Source organism: Elephas maximus, chromosome 3, assembly GCF_024166365.1.
Source record: "Elephas maximus indicus isolate mEleMax1 chromosome 3, mEleMax1 primary haplotype, whole genome shotgun sequence".
In the NCBI taxonomy this organism is placed as follows: domain Eukaryota; kingdom Metazoa; phylum Chordata; class Mammalia; order Proboscidea; family Elephantidae; genus Elephas; species Elephas maximus.
In genome coordinates this window covers 42,225,060-42,240,263 of record NC_064821.1, presented here as the reverse complement: position 1 = coordinate 42,240,263, position 15,204 = coordinate 42,225,060, and the positions used below count along the sequence as shown (strand labels likewise).

General features: G+C 55.1%; 1 protein-coding gene across 7 annotated transcripts in view; it reads left to right on the top strand.

The window, feature by feature from the left end:
- MEGF6 (multiple EGF like domains 6) overlaps positions 1–15,204 on the top strand; it is a 136,340-nt gene that overhangs the window by 21,114 nt on the left and 100,022 nt on the right. For all 7 annotated transcript variants that reach the window (XM_049877692.1, XM_049877694.1, XM_049877689.1 and 4 more), the window contains exon 4: positions 8,812–8,916. In XM_049877692.1, the coding sequence (XP_049733649.1) occupies positions 8,812–8,916 (105 nt within the window). The remainder of the gene's footprint in view (positions 1–8,811; positions 8,917–15,204) is intronic.

Below are 15,204 nucleotides of genomic sequence, written 5' to 3'. Positions count from 1 at the left end.
TGCAGCAGATTTGCCCAATGCAATGTGTCTTTTGATTCTTGACTGCTGTTTCCATGGTAACCATGTATTCATCTCTTCATCCATCCATCGACACTCTGTCCATCCATCCGTCTGTCCATCATCTCTCCATCTGTCTGTCCATCTACTTATCTATCATCCATCTACTCACTCACTCACATTCATTTGCTCACTCATTCACTGGTTCTTCACTCATTCATTTTTTGTTCAGTGACCACCAAATGGCGGCTCTGTTGTGGGTGCTGGGGATTGGGTAGGGACCTGGCTGGGGCTGTTCCTGCTCATGGGAGCTCACAGTCTGGTGGAGGAGGCCGGCACTAACAGACACTTGTCATGTGACTGACCAGGAAGTGGTGGGGAGTGCAGGGCTGGCCTGGGGCTGGGGAAGGCCCCACTGAGGATACGCCCTCTTGAGGATGGGCAGGCGATGACCAGTCAGGTGGGGCTTGAGGATGGTAGGAGTGGCCTGGGAAGCTGGCTTAGGGGCTCTGAGTGGGAGGAGGCAGAGGATGTTGGAGCAGAGTGAGCCAGTGGTCCCTGAGAGTGGCTGGGGAAGGCCGGCTGGCTGGGCTGGGCTTTGGACTTCCCCATGACGTGAGAACCTCCGGTTGGATGGTGGAGGCTCCATTGACCTTTGTTCTTCCCTTCATGAGCCTTGGTCCCTGAAGCTCTGCCTGGGAACCTGTCTTTGGGGCACTGGCCTGGGGGAGGGCATGGGGCACCCGGAGCTTGTAGGACAAGTGTCCCCTGCTGGGCCTGATATCCACACTGTCTGAGCCAAGCAGCCGAGAGAGAAGAAAATGTGGTGGCTGTCCTGGGTTCAAATTCCCGCCAGCCGCTCTGAGCTATGTGGCTTTGGTAAGGTAACGCCCAAGGCCTCAAGCTCACACTCCGTGACATGGAGGTGACAATGGGTGTCTCAAACTGAGAATTAAATGAGTAACTCCGCGTGGAGCCTTATTGTAGTGCCAGTACACAGCAAGTGCTCAAGCAGTGCTAAGCCAGTTGTTGTGGAGTAGACTCTGACTCCGGGCAACCCAACCTCGTGTGTGTCAGAGTAGAACTGTGCTCCGTAGGGTTTTCAGCGGCTGATTGTTTAGATGGAGATCACCAGGCCTTTCTTCTGAGGCACCTCTGAGTGGAACCCATCTTCCAACCTTTCGGTGAGCAGCTGAGTGCGTTAACTGTTTGCACCATCCAGGGACTCCCCAGTGCTAGGCGGTTGGGACAAGGCGTACTCAGCCATGATAACTTTTTCTGGCTTTAGTGACGGTGGTAGTGGTGATAGTGCCGGGGGACTCCTCTGCCACAGCATCAGTTGGCCAAGGCCCCAACCAGTGGGGGGTCAGACTGGTGGCCTCCACTCCCCTCCCACCCCGCATTGTGACATTCCTACGCTCCGGTGTGACCTGGAAACATGGCTGTGTGGAGGACAATGTCGGATCTGACAGCAGGCCTGGGAGTCTGCCAGTGTTTGTGTAGGAAAGCAGAGATGTTTAATGCCTGTGAGAGAGAATAGCCGGAAGCTTCTAATCATGCTGCCATTTCTCCGATCTCCACCCAGCAGCGTTGTGGCTGGGAGGGGACCTGGAAGAAAACGTGTCGGGCCAGGCAGTGTGGCCGGTGACCAGGGCCCCGGGGCTGTGGCCCTGCCGACAGTGTATCCCAGCTGCAGCAGGCTAAGACCTCATCCTTTCTGCTTGGAGTGGCTCCCTGGACCCCACTCTTACCCAGTTCGGGTGACAAGTTTTGCCTGGACGCTCCTGATGTTTCAGCTGTAGTTGCCCTGGGTCCTGGCTGAACCGTCTGCCTTGGGCTCCCCCTCATCGAAGGGGGGACCTCTGATGCGCAGAGCTCTGCCCCGGCCTCTGAGAGGGACACACGCAGGGGTGAGGCACTGGGAGGCCCTGTTTGTGGCTCCCCCTCTACCTCTCCCAGGTTGGGCTGGGCTTGGCCTGTGGGATGGGTCAGAGCATCCTGGGAGGCTGCAGAGGGGGAAGCAGAGCTCGGGTTGCTGTCCGGAGCTGCACCAGCTCCCTGGGTGTGAAGTGCACGCTTGGAAAAGGTTCTGTGGTCCAGGAAGCTTGGGGCTGTCTGTGTGGAGCAGAGTTGAGGAAGCTTCATTTCTGCGGGACTTCTCAGAGCCTTTATGAGCTGATGTGCGCCCTGTATTCCCAAGATGGAGTATTAAAAACCAAACCAAACCCATTGCTGTTGAGCTGATTCCGACTCAGAGCAGAACCGCCTCATGGAGTTTCCAAGGAGCACCTGGTGGATTCAAACTAACTTTGGTTAGCAGCTGTAGCTCTTAACCACTATGCCGCCAGGGTTTCCGTGATGGAGTATTAGGGGCTTCTCTGGGTTTAAACCAATGGGGTTTATGAGCATCTTAAAAGAGAAAGAAGGGAAAAGGATCACCACCGAACAGTTGAGCAGTGTTCCTAGAGCCAGCATCAAGAAATGCTGGCATTGGCACTTCACCCCACAGACATCCGTTGGGTCAGTGGTGTGTGAGCCATGTGTGGCTCTGGAGTACTTGGAGAATGAAAATTGGCCCGGTCCATCTCATGGCGCTCAGGGCCCAGGGCAGGAGACACTCAGGAGAGGAAGGAAGGAAGAAAGCGATTATGGTAACAAGTGCTTCAAAGAACAGTGATGCAGTGGGGACAGGGGACCGGGCGGGGGGCTTGGATGGGCCCAGGAAGGCCTCTCTCACCAGGTGCTGGTGGTTGGTGAAGTGAGGTATGGGCCTGGGGGCAGGGTGCCCGGCAAGAGGAACATGCTCGAGGCAGGGATACACAGGGCAGAGGTGTGTGGAGCTGTCTGCAGGGGTTGGGGGGTGTAGAGATCCTCCTTAGAAAACTCTGTGGCTTGTGAGGGCTTCACATCAGTAGGGGAGGGATTGCGGTGGCTGTGTCTCCTGCCCTTGGTGGGGTGGGCAGGGGCAGCAGGAGCCGGGCTGCCTACTTGGCCTGTGTCTGGATGCCAGCATGCCTTGCCCTTGTGGCCATAGCTGGGGCACCCCAGGGCGTAGGGTCAACAGGCAGGCAGACAGGGTCATTGCAGGCCTCACTCGTCCCCCGGAATGTCCAGGGCCCCACTCAGCTGCCCGGCCCAGACCGCTGCCTCCTCTGCCTCTCTGTGCTTTGGGCCCAGCGGGCGGTTGGGTGTAGGCTGCAGGAAGGGGCCACCGTGACCCGGGGGGTCTCCCTCTGTTTCCTCCCTCTGTGCTTGCTTTTCCTTTTCCTTCCTGGACAGGGCTTGTGGGAACTTGCAGGGCTGTGTCCCGGCCTCCACACGCTCCCTCAGACACCATGCTCTGCTACAAGGGCTCAAGTGGTTATTGGGGGGCGTGGTGCCCTACTGTGACCTCCACTCCTCTCACTGCCCCCTCACCTCAGGCCCTCCCACCTGGGGTCACAGACAGAACTTTCACACTCACCCATGCCAGGGCTCACACTCGCCAGTTCACTCCCCACCCTGCCACCCCCAGGGAGCTCAGAGTCTCTCACTCGCATGTGCACTAGCACACTCACACCTCACACATGTGAATGCACATTCACACACTTGTGTGTGCACTCACACATATGCACACACTCACAGGTGTACTCACATATACACACATGTGCTCACACATTCACACACCTGTTTTTGCACACTCACACATGCCCCACTCACACGTACACACACTCACATGCCTACTCACATGCGCATATTCACACTCATGGACTCAGTCCCTCCACGTTCACCCCGCCCAGGACGGCTCGACATTCAGGGGAACCGATTTTTCTTCAGCCCTGACTGGCCGTGTGAGTGGCCCCTGCCATTCTCACCTCTGTCTGTTCTCACGAAGCCCTTATCACAGCTCGGACGTGGCTTAGGAAATGGTGCTGCCTGCCCGCCCTGCTGATAACAGCTGAGACGAAGCCTGTTTCCCAGCTGTGTGCTTGGGGGGCCCTGTGGAGGACCCCTCACTGTCACCCTCACCATCACCCGTTTCTCCATGCTTTCACGGTCTCAGCCTGCGTGAACCCCACTCATGCTCACACATGCACACACTCCCATTTGCATACTCACACGTGTTCGCACTCTCACACATGTGCACATACTCCATCGCATGGCAGACAGCCATGTTCCTGCACTTCATGGGGGCAAGAGGCCAGTCTAGAGGTCACCACGTGCCTGGGAGGACAGCGAGGACCCCGGGCCCTGACTGCTTGGTGCTGGTCTCTTGCAGCCGCTGGAGGACTTTGGGGTGCACAGAAACCTCTGGGTCCTGGAATTTTCCCTACCACCTCCACTGTGTGGCACAAGCCCCTGTGAGCCCCGCGGCTGCCTGTCCCTCCGCTGCAGGCAGGAGGCACCGTTTGCTCCCTTCACCATTACTTGCAGGATTTAGGGGCTGGGGCCGGCAGCTTTGGACTGCCAGGGCATCTCCTGGGGTGCAAACTCAGGCTGCCCAGACCCAACACAGCATCCTTGCAGGGCAGGATCCCTGGCAGCCTGAGGCTGGGTGGCCACTCTCTGGAGGCTTACCCACTGTCTCCTGACATGGACTTTGTCCCCACCTCTGAGGAGACCTCTCTGACACTGGCCATCAGCCTGGGGGCATAGGAGTCAACACCCACTGTGGGAACATCGCAGAGAAGCTGGGAAGCCCTTGCTCTCCTCCAGCACTGTCCACAAAGCTCCTAGCCAGGCACACCTGGTTCCTGCAGTCAGCTGCTGGTGGGGGAATGCAACCCAGTGCATGTCCCACTGTGAGCCAGCCCTGGACTGTTGGGACCCCTTGGGTGACTCGGTGTTGGCATAGACCTTCTGTGTGTCTGGCCTCAGGCAGGCCTGCCCAGCCTGCAGGAGGCCTGGATGGGGACCCCAGCTGGGCGGGGTGAGGATTTTACTCTGTCCTCACTTCCCCACCTGCCTTGGCACGGTGCTGATCCCTGTTACACGTTAGGATCTCAGACTCAGAGATGAACCCAACCCCTTCCCAGCACAGCACACCAGCTCCCTGGGAATGCACATCGGGGAACCAGAGGGGGGCCGTCCTGCTGCTGGGCCCACCCCCCATCCAGGGTGGATGGAGAAGGAACAGATGGAAAACCAGAGGCCCCTCCCTGGGAAGCTGAGAAGCCCCCAGCAACCAAACCATCTCCAAGCTGCTTGGGCTCCTGCGGGAAGTCAGTTGCATATTCAAGCCAGCTTCTCCAACACTCTGGAGCCTCTGTCAAGCCAGCTTCTCCAACACTCTGGAGCCTCCGGGGCTCCTCCAGGGCTCCTCGTTGGGGTCAGCGGAATGAGATGCAGGTCTGCGGCTGCGGGTGGGCTTTGGGAGGCTTTGGGCAGACCCTAAAGACGTGGGCGAGCACTCACGGGCAGGGCTGGATTCCAGAGGGTCTGGCTTTTCTTTGCCATGTGGATTGCAAAGACTTGGCAACCTCAGTGCCTGTGTTCACAGCTGTGGGATGGGTGTCACCCTGGGTCACACCTGTCCTGCCTGGCACAGACCCCACAATTTCACCAGATAGCCATTTAGGAGAGAGGAGGAGAATGTATCACCGGCTCTAGCCAAGCAGCAGTTCCAAAGAAAATGGCCCTGGTCTGGACTTGCAATAACGAGCCTGTGGAGAGGAATTGAGAACCCGGTGTCCGTAGTTACCCTGGTCCTGGCAGCGGGAGTCGGCTCCTGCCTCCCAGGGTGGAGTTTCTCGCCCCTTACCATGACAGCAAGTGGCATTAAGATGTCACAGGTGTTGCTGATTTGTGCTGCCCTCTCCTGGGAACTGTGCTCCCCAAATCTGCTGTCCTGCACCCAGACCTGTTGAGGACCACCTTTGGGATCAGACACCCTAAGGGCCTTCCCAGGCCTTTGTTCCAGGAATGCCCAAGGCTGGTTCCTATGAGGTGAAGGTCAGACAAACTTCTTCTCTCTAACCTTTTTACCAATTCTGACACCAACCGTCTCTCCCGTGGCACTCTCTACTTCTCCCCTGGGTTCATTAATTCATTGCGATGGCCACCCAGAACTTAGACTATACTCACAGTTATGGGGTTTATTAGGGAAGTAACAGGTTATAATTCAGGATCAGGAATGACTCATGATATAGTTTATCAGACAGGACAGCTTCTCTGCCATGCCTGCAGGCAGGCCTCACTCTTGGCCCTTGGCTCTTAGCTTGGACTCTGCCCTGCTGGGGTAAGTGTTACAAAATTCTTCTGGCTCTGCCAACAAGTGCCCAGAGGCACCCCATTGCACCAGTAAGCCTTAACCTGAAGGCACTCGGCTGTCTCGCTCCATAGGTTGGCATACCCACTGTGGCCACCTTGCTCGGTGGGCTGCGAAGCCCACAGTGCTGTCTCGTGCTCCCACTGTTTCTCTATTGCTGGACTCTGTTGTGCTTGCCACCACTTCTCGCCATCTCTGGTGTTACAGCTCTCTCTCTGTCTTCTGGGTTTAGGCAGTTCTCAGCACATGGACCCTAGGTCCAAAGGATGCACTCTGCTCCTGGCTTTTCTTGATGGTAGTGAGGTCCTCTCTTGCTGCCTCTGGGATTGGCTCCCTTTAAGCCCAGTGGGATGGCAAAACTGACCAATTCCTTTATTAGGGTTCCGTACACCTTATTTGCAGGGTCTCACCTCCACAAGGGCCCCGTGCTCCCTATTTGCATTGTTAGCAGGCTGTCCAAACCCCTTGGTGGGCCATAAACATCTTACTTGCATAGCCCCCCCAATCATTTTGTGGGAGTCACAACCATGTTTAGAAGGGCCATATTAAGTAATTCACTGCACTGCAGGAACACACTAGGTGCCCCTTAGGTTTATTAGTGTTTATTTTTTTGTTTTTCTTTAAATTAAGATTAAGTAGAAAACAAACTTACTTATAAACCTTAAATTTGTTTTTGCAAAGCATTCATCCATTTCTTCATTTAATACCCAGATATTGAGTTTTAATATGTTTCATTTCCACATTTCCCACTTGGTTCTTTTTTCTTCCACCTGTTCTTTTTTTCATTTATATGATGCCCTCCCTTTTTCTCACAGAGGTTTTCAAATGTTCTATCGAGAAATCAAATGATGTATTGTATTGGGTAAATCTGCTGCAGAAGACGTCTTTAAAACCCTAAAAAGCAAAGATGTCTGGCCCAGGGAGGTGGTCAATTACTAACGTCTGTGCTGGACATAGAGAGAGCAAGCAGTGGCTGCTTCTGGCCCTGTGTTCTGGTGTGCACGTGTGTGCACATGCATGTGTGGGTGTGCATGTGTGCCTGTGTGCATATGAATGTGTGTGTGGATGTATGTGCAATAGAGTTGGCTATGTCTGTCACCCTCTTCTCCGGAAAGAGGAGTTCAGTCCACTGGCCTCAAGAGGTAGTGTTTTTAGCAGAGACAATCAGGGGTGCTACCATGGGGCTGGTCCAGAGAGAAGAGGGGAACAAGGTTTTGGTATGACTTTGTGTGATGAAAATATACACAACAAAACCTTCACCAATTCAATGATTTCCACATGTACAATTCAGTGACATTGGTTACATTCTTTAATTTGTGCGCCCATTCTTGCTATCCTTTTCCAAATCGTTGTACCACCATTAACATAAACTCAGTGCTCCCTAAGCAAAGGTTCCCTCTTTCTCCCTCCCTCCCACCCTTGGTAACCACTGAAAATCTTAGGTTCTATGGCTTTGTTTATTTCATATAAGTGAGATGGTACAGTGCTTGTCCTTTCAGTATGACTTTTTAGGAGCTTGTTGCCTTTCCTGTCAGTTCCAGAACTAGGCAGATGCTTCCTGGTGGGATAGGGAAGGCAGGGTGGAGAAGGGTGGGATGAGGAAGAGGGACACGTGAAGACTGTAAGGGCAGTGGTCAGGACAGGGCACCTGAGCAAGGGGTGTATGTGTGGGGGGATGGGCTGAAGGAGCTGCCCCTTGACTCAGAGGAGGGAGGGATGGATGGATGGGAATAGGGGCGAGTTGTTGCTTCCCCTCCAATGACTGAGAACTGTGGCAGGGCAGAGGCGCTGGGCCCCAGGGTGGGAAGTCACTCTCCGTGGGTCCTGCCTTCCAGAATGTCCGGCTTGGGTACTTGCCCTCCACTGGGGGAGGGGGGGGTGGGTGGCCTGTCTTTGCAGTTTGGACTGGATGTCATGGTGAAAAGTAAACACACTGGTTTTTCTTACTCCATGAACTCGCCCATGTCCAAGGTTTTGGGCCCTCTGTGCCTGAGGCACTGATGTTTCCCTTAACATGGGCCCTGGGCTTCCTTCTGCAGGTTCCAGGGGTCTCTGAGCATTCCCCCTGGGGTCCTTGTGGCCCCTCTAGGCCCATGGCTAGGCCTCCTTTGGCCACCCCCCTCCTGTTTCAGAGACACCTTCATGCTGCTGAGGGGTTTGCTGGAGGGAGGAGGGGGTGGGGCCAGATTTGGGGTGGGGCAGCAGCTGGCAGGCGTGGGCATGTAATGACTAGGAGGAAGAAGCCCCACGAAGGCCATGTGTCTGTTTGTCTGGGCCCAGGCCGGTCCTCTAGACCTGGACACCTGAGAGTCCTGGGCTTGGATCTTTGCTGGGCCTGCTGGCCTGGCAAGGGACTCCCATCCTCTCAGAGCCACAGCAGAGGGCAGGAGCTAGACACGGAAACTTCACTGGGGCCCCCCGGGGGCTTCGTGTCAAGCACATGGCCTCATCTATGGCTCCCCGGCAGGTCACCTGTGGCTTCACCGGTTGGTCAGTTTGGGAGCCCCCCCCCCAGACTCTGGCCCCTGCCCTGCCTCTCCTCAACTAGCCCCTCTTTCTTCCCACAGCCGTCTGCACCTCTGGAGTCTGCTTCAATGGTGGCCGCTGCCAGCCGGGCTCCACCCAGCCATGCCTCTGTCCCCAAGGCTTCCAGGGTCCCCGCTGTCAGTACGGTGAGGAGGGCACTGCTGGGGCACCAAGCTGGGGACATAGCAGTGGACACCAAGGGCCTGGCCATGGCAAGGCTGGGGGTGGTGGGCCTGGGGGATGCAATGGGGCTGGGGGATGCAGAAGGGCCAGGGGATACAGTGGGGCGGGGGGACACAGTGAGGCTGGGGGACACAGTGGGGCTGAGGGATGCAGAGGGGCCAGGGTACACAGAAGGGTGGGGGACACAGTGAGGGTGGGGGATACAATGGGGCAAAGGGAAGCAGTAGGGCCAGGGGATGCAATGGGGCAGGGGATGCAGCCGGGCTTGGGGACACAGAGGGGCTGACTGCCTGGGTGCAGTCCTAGGCATGCGGGGGCGGGGGGGGGTTTCACGCCTCTCCCACCCCCTTCACCCACCCCTTCTCTGTAGGCGTTGAGGCTGCTGGAAGAAGGGCCGCCCTGAGGGTCCCACTTCCTCAGTGAATGCCTGGGCCCCACACAGTCCTTTAGATGGACACCAGGCCCAGAGTGGGGCGGAGCCTCACGGGTACCCGAGTGGCTGAAGGAGCAGCGTCAGGGATCCCTGAGAGGCACTGCTCACGTTGCTGGAGGCTGTCATTGTCCTTGGAGTTGAGAATGGGACATCCTGGGGTCCTGCCTGTGGGGTTTGAGCCCCACACCACGTTCAAGAACCAGGCCTTGATGCCCGAGTTGTCCTACGGGAAAGGGTCCCTGAGTAAGGGATGGGTGACAGAATCCTTGTAGAGGAAAGTGTGATAAGGCAAGAAAAAGAGTCATCTGGCACGTTCTTTGAGAGGCAGGGAGGCGTGTGTTCCTTTCCCCTGGGGTTTCTGCTCTTTCCAAATGTCTTCATTGAATACGGAGTTTAAAGGCCCCTTTGGCGCCAGAACACAGGCTAGCCATCCGGGTGAAATGGGATACTTGCAGCCGTTTCCGCTACTTTGAAGTGGCTTCTGTGGGAGCAGTTAGGGGCTTCTTCCCAGGTGGACACCTCCGGTGGGTGGGGGATGGACGCCGTTGCTTCCTGTCTGCCCAGCAGGAGGCCGGGAAGTCTGGGGGCCTGGGGGTGGTTTGCACCTTTGTAAGGAGATCCCCGCCCACTTGCTGTTCTGTGATGGCCAAGCAGCCGGGGGAGCTGGTGGGTCTTCCGCATGGTTCTGAGATGGAGCCAGCTACCCAGGATGCTGACTGGGTGACTCTGTTTACTGAGAAGCCTTTGCTGTTGGTGTGCTCTGCTGGGCTTGTCTCGTGTGGTTGGATGGCAGGGAAGGTGGCTGCGTAGGGCCATACTGGGGGGCCCCAGCCCCGACAGCACTCTGTTACACCGGGGCTCCAAGGCCGGGCCAGGCCTCCTTGTGATTTAGACTAGGGTTGGTCATGGTGGGCGGTGGAGTCCCTGTGGGACAGGGTGGGAGCTCCGTGGTCACACTTCACCTCTTCTCCGGAACTTTAATGAGGCCTGTGGGATTAGCCCCTCAGGGAGGCCCCTGCCCCCTCTGTCTGCTCTTTCTGAAACGGGCACTTGCCAGACTTCAGTTTTATTGGAAAAACCGGGTTTGGCCATGTAGGGTAGGGAGGATCCTGGCAGCAAACTTTGGGGAGCTTCAGGGCAGGGTCACAGCTGCTTGGTTAGCAAAACAGAGCCTGCTGTGGTTGCTGCTCCTGAGGAGGGGCCTCTGGAGTGGTGGCTGTCCCAGGGAATCAGCAAGGGGTACCTTATCTTCCGCTGGAGCCCAGGCCGGCCTTCCTCTAATCTATCCCCCTTTCTAATCACCAGGAGCTGCCTCCTTGCCTCCTGGCCTGAGGCTTTGTGGAGGCCAACTACCACCCTTTGTGCTGAGCAGCCTCCCCTCTCCTCCCCTCCTGTCCCCTCCTCTCCCTTCCTGTCACCTCCCCTTTCTCTCCTCAGGAGACCCTCACACTTGGCCTCTAGCAGGGAACTCCATACCCAGTTAGGAGGGAGTGTAGGGGGGTGGTAGTGAAATGGGGATGTAGTGGGGTGAGGAGGGGTAGGAAGATGGGGCAGGGGGTGGAGCTTGGCATCCTGTGGGGGGCTATCCTGCTCAGTCCTGGGTTTCAGGGGGGTGTGTGCTGAGTGGGCTTAATAGTCCATCCGGGTGGGATGGGGGCTCACACTGCCCTGTGCTGGGCCTCCCTGGTCCGTTTTCTCTGGAGTCACCGGTGCTCAGGCCTGGCCTTAAGCTCCCCTCTCTTGAACCCCCTACAAAGGCTCTGGAAGGGCTGCACCCAGCTCTGCCTACACCCGCTCACTGAGTCCCCGCTTAACCCGCCATGTGGAGGAGGACACCAGGGTCAGAGGTCAGACAGCGGCCCGGTCACATGGCTCGTAGTGGCACGTGTGACCACCTCTTGGCCAGTGCCAAGCTGAAATCAGGAAGAGGGGAGGGCACAGGCTGACACCCCACCTTTGACCTTCTTCACAAGGGGCTTGGGCCTGCGACCAGCCCTCTGCCCTCTGGGTGGGTTGGCTTCCTGGGAGACAAATGTGGCCTGCAGGGAGGGGTAGAGACTGCCGGGACACTCTCTCCCAGAGGAGGGGCTGGGTGCTCTGTGTAGGTTGAACGGCCTTTGGGGACTGCTGAGTCCTTCAAGCTCTGTTCCCAAACCTCCACCAGTCACCTTCCGCTCCCTCCTTGAGGCTGGGCTTAGGCACTGCGAACCTGAGTCAGAGCACAGTTGGGAATATTTAACCAACCCCCCAATTATAATTGATTCCAGTTTTGAAAATAAAAGCCACATTTTTCTGGCTCCCCCAAATTCTTTCATTTGAACAAAAGAGTGGCGGGGGGAGGGAAAAGGAACTGCTTGTTGATTGTGGAGAGCAGTGAGGGTAGGGGGAGCCCCTGGGAAGCCCCCTGCTGCTTCTCCTGCCCAGATCACCAGCCAGGCCTGGGTCTGCTGAGGTGGCTCTGGGGGGTCTGGCTTCTTGTCTTTGTTCCCCGTTTGCCCTAAAAGCTCTCTGCAGAGCGGTGGAGGCCTGCTGAGCACAAAGGGGGCCTGTGTGGGTGGCAAGCAAGGGGGTGGAGGGCAGGGCCTGGGGGGCCAGCCTGCAGTAGAGCCCCCATCCAGCTCACCCCAGGCTCTGCTGCAGTCAGACAGGCCAGAGTCAGGGGCCAGAGGCTCTGTTTGTCAGGAGTGGACTTTCACATCCCCCCTCAGTGTGACTGAAACAGCCCGATTCCCTGATGTTCAGTGGGAATAAAATGTTGGAATGTGTTGTGGAGGTCAGGGGGGCTAAGAGCAGAGCAGGAAGGACCAGGCAGTGGGGCTGCTGTCAGAGTAATTGGAGCAGTGTGCACTCATAAGGGATGGTGACAGCAGGCTGGCTCTGTCCCTTTTTCTTGGGGTGACTGTCACCCAGAAACACACACTGGCATGCCTAAGCCTGTAAGAGGTTTGCTCCCATGCGACCTGGCCCTCGGGGTGTCTGGGCTGGGGGTGGACCCCCAGGACTGTGGCCTCTTTGACCTGCGGGTCAGCACGGTCAGTCAGCGGAGGGGGGCTGGGCAGACCCTGGGGATCCTTCTGTCTCTTGGAGGGCCCCAGAGTCCTATTGAAGCATCAGTTCTACCAGACTGACCAGGAACGTGCTTACCCGTGAAATGTAGCTTTGTTTACATTTCTGCCAGCTAAGGAAGCTTGGGCAGAAGGTCCCCTTTGGCCTCCAGTATTTGCTGATGCCAGCCATTTACTTCTCACATCACATCAGCTGGTGTTAAATCTTTAAGGAAGAAATAGGAGAGAACACTGTTATTGTTGTTGTTAGGTGCCGTTAAGCTGAACTTGTGTACAACAGAATAAAATGTTGCCCCATCCTGCACCATCTTTACCAATGTTGTTATGTTTGAGCCCATTGTTGCAGCCATTGTATCGATCCATCTTGTTGAGGGTCTTCCTCTTTTTCAATGACCTTCTATTTTACCAAGCATGATGCTCTTCTCCAGGGATTGGTCCCTCTGATAACATGTCCAAATAAGTGAGAGAGACAAAGTCTCGCCATCCTCACTTCTAAGGTGCATTGTGGCTGTACTGCTTCCAAGACAGATTTGTTTATTCTTTTGGTAGCCCATAGTATATTCAATATTCTTCTCCAATACCATGATTCAAATGCATGAATTCTTTGGTCTTCCTTATTCACTGTCCAGCTTTCACTTGTGTATGAGGCAATTGAAAACACCATGGCTTGGGTCAGGCGCACCTTAGTCCTCAGAGTGATGTCTTTCCTTTTTAAACACTCTAAACAGATCTTTTGCAGCAGACTTGCCCAGTGCAGTATGTCTTTTGATAAATTTTTGACTGCTGCTTCTGCTTCCATGGGTTTTGACTGTGGATCCAGGTAAAATGAAATTCTTGAATTGAATAAATCCTTGACAACTTCAGTCTTTTCTCCGTTTATCATGGTGTTGCTCATTGGTCCAGTTGTGAGGATTTTTGTTGTCTTTATGTTGAGGTGTAATCCATACTGAAGGCTGTGGTCTCTGATCTTCATTAGTAAGTGCTTCAAGTCCTCTTCACCTTCAGCAAGCAAGGTTGTGTCATCTGCATGTCGAAGGTTGTTAACGAGTCTTCCTCCAATTCTGATGCCACATTCTTCTTCATATGGTTCAGCTTCTCAGATTATCTGTTCCGCATACAGATTGAATAAGTATGCTGAAAGGTGAAAGGATACAGCCCTGGTGCACACTTTTCCTGACTTTAAACCACACAGTAGTAGCCCCTTGTTCTGTTTGAACGACTGCTTCTTGGTCTATATACAGGTTCCCCACATGAGCACTATTAAGTGTCTGGAATTCCCATTCTTCACAATGTTATCCATAATTTGTTATGATCCACACAGTTGATTGCCTTTGTGTAGATAGATAATAAAATGCAGGCAAACATCGTTCTGGTATTCTCTGCTTCCAGCCATGTCCTTTTCTGAATCTGGCTTGAATTTTTGGTAGTTCCTTGTCAAGGTACCGCTGGAACCAGTGTTGAATTATCTTTAGAAAAATTTTACTTGCATGTGATATTAATGATATTGTTCAATAATTTCATCATTCCGTTGGATTGCCTTTCTTTGGAATGGGCATGAATATGAATCTCTTCCAGTCGGTTGTCCAGGTAGCTGTCTTCGGAATTTCTTGGCACAGATGAGCGAGCACTTCCAGCGTTGCTTTGGTTTGTTGAAGCACCTCAGCTGGTCTTCCGTAAGAACATACTGCCTCTTAATGTATATATGTCCCGGGGTGGTGGAAACGGTTAATGCGCTCAGCTGCTAAATGAAAGATTGGAGATTTGAGTCCACCCAGAGGCACCTTGGAAGAAAGCCCTGGTGATCTGAAAAATCAGCTATTGAAAACTCTGTGAAGCAGAATTCTACTCTGACACACACGTGGGTACCCATGAGTTGGAGTCAACTGGACAGCAACGGGTGGGTTGTAAACCCAAATCTGTTGCTGTCGAGTCGATTCCAACTCCTAGCGACCCTGTAGGACAGAGTAGAGCTGCCCCACAGAGTTTCCAAGGAGCGCCTGGAAAATTCGAACTGCCAGTCTTTTGGTTATCAGCTGTAGCACTTATCCACTACACCACCAGGGTTTTCATATATATATATATACATATTCTTTAACTGTAAATCATATAAAATGACTACGAGCCATTTCTTGTAAGTCTGCCTCAGCCATCCTCTTGGGACAAGGGCAGAGCTAGAGCCGAGGCCTGTGTCATCTCTAAAGGACCTTCTTGGTCCAAGAAGCTTCGGCTCAGGTTGTCCTCTGGGCCTCAGTTTCCTCATCTGTAAAATGGGCAGGTTGGAAGAGTCTCAGAAGCACTTCACTAAAGTGCCAGGACTCTCAACCCCAGACCCAATCAGTGTTGGCTGGCAGAGGGCTAGGTGGTTGAGAGGGGTTCCTGGAGGAGGTAGGGCAGACATGAGGGGGCCTGTGGGCCAAGGAAGGTCTGGGAGACAGTAGTGGAGCTGAGTGGGGACTAGAGGAGAAGGTCCAGGTGGGCCCCTGAGGGCCCTGGCTCCCTCTCTGAGCCGGGACTGAGCCAGGAGGGTGCCCAGGGCTGGCCTGCAGGACATTGGTGTCCTGCTGAGCCTCCACACTCAGGCCTTCCCTGCAATGGGGCACAGTGCCCCCACCCAAGCAGGAAGCTGGCGGGTGGGGCCCTTGGGAACGAGCTGGTGGGTGCCCCGCGGCTGTGCTGGGAAGCAGACCTCCCGAGGATGTGCAGGCCTGGCTTTCATGGAGGGACATGGGTGGGCCTCAGCAGCTTTAGCCCCC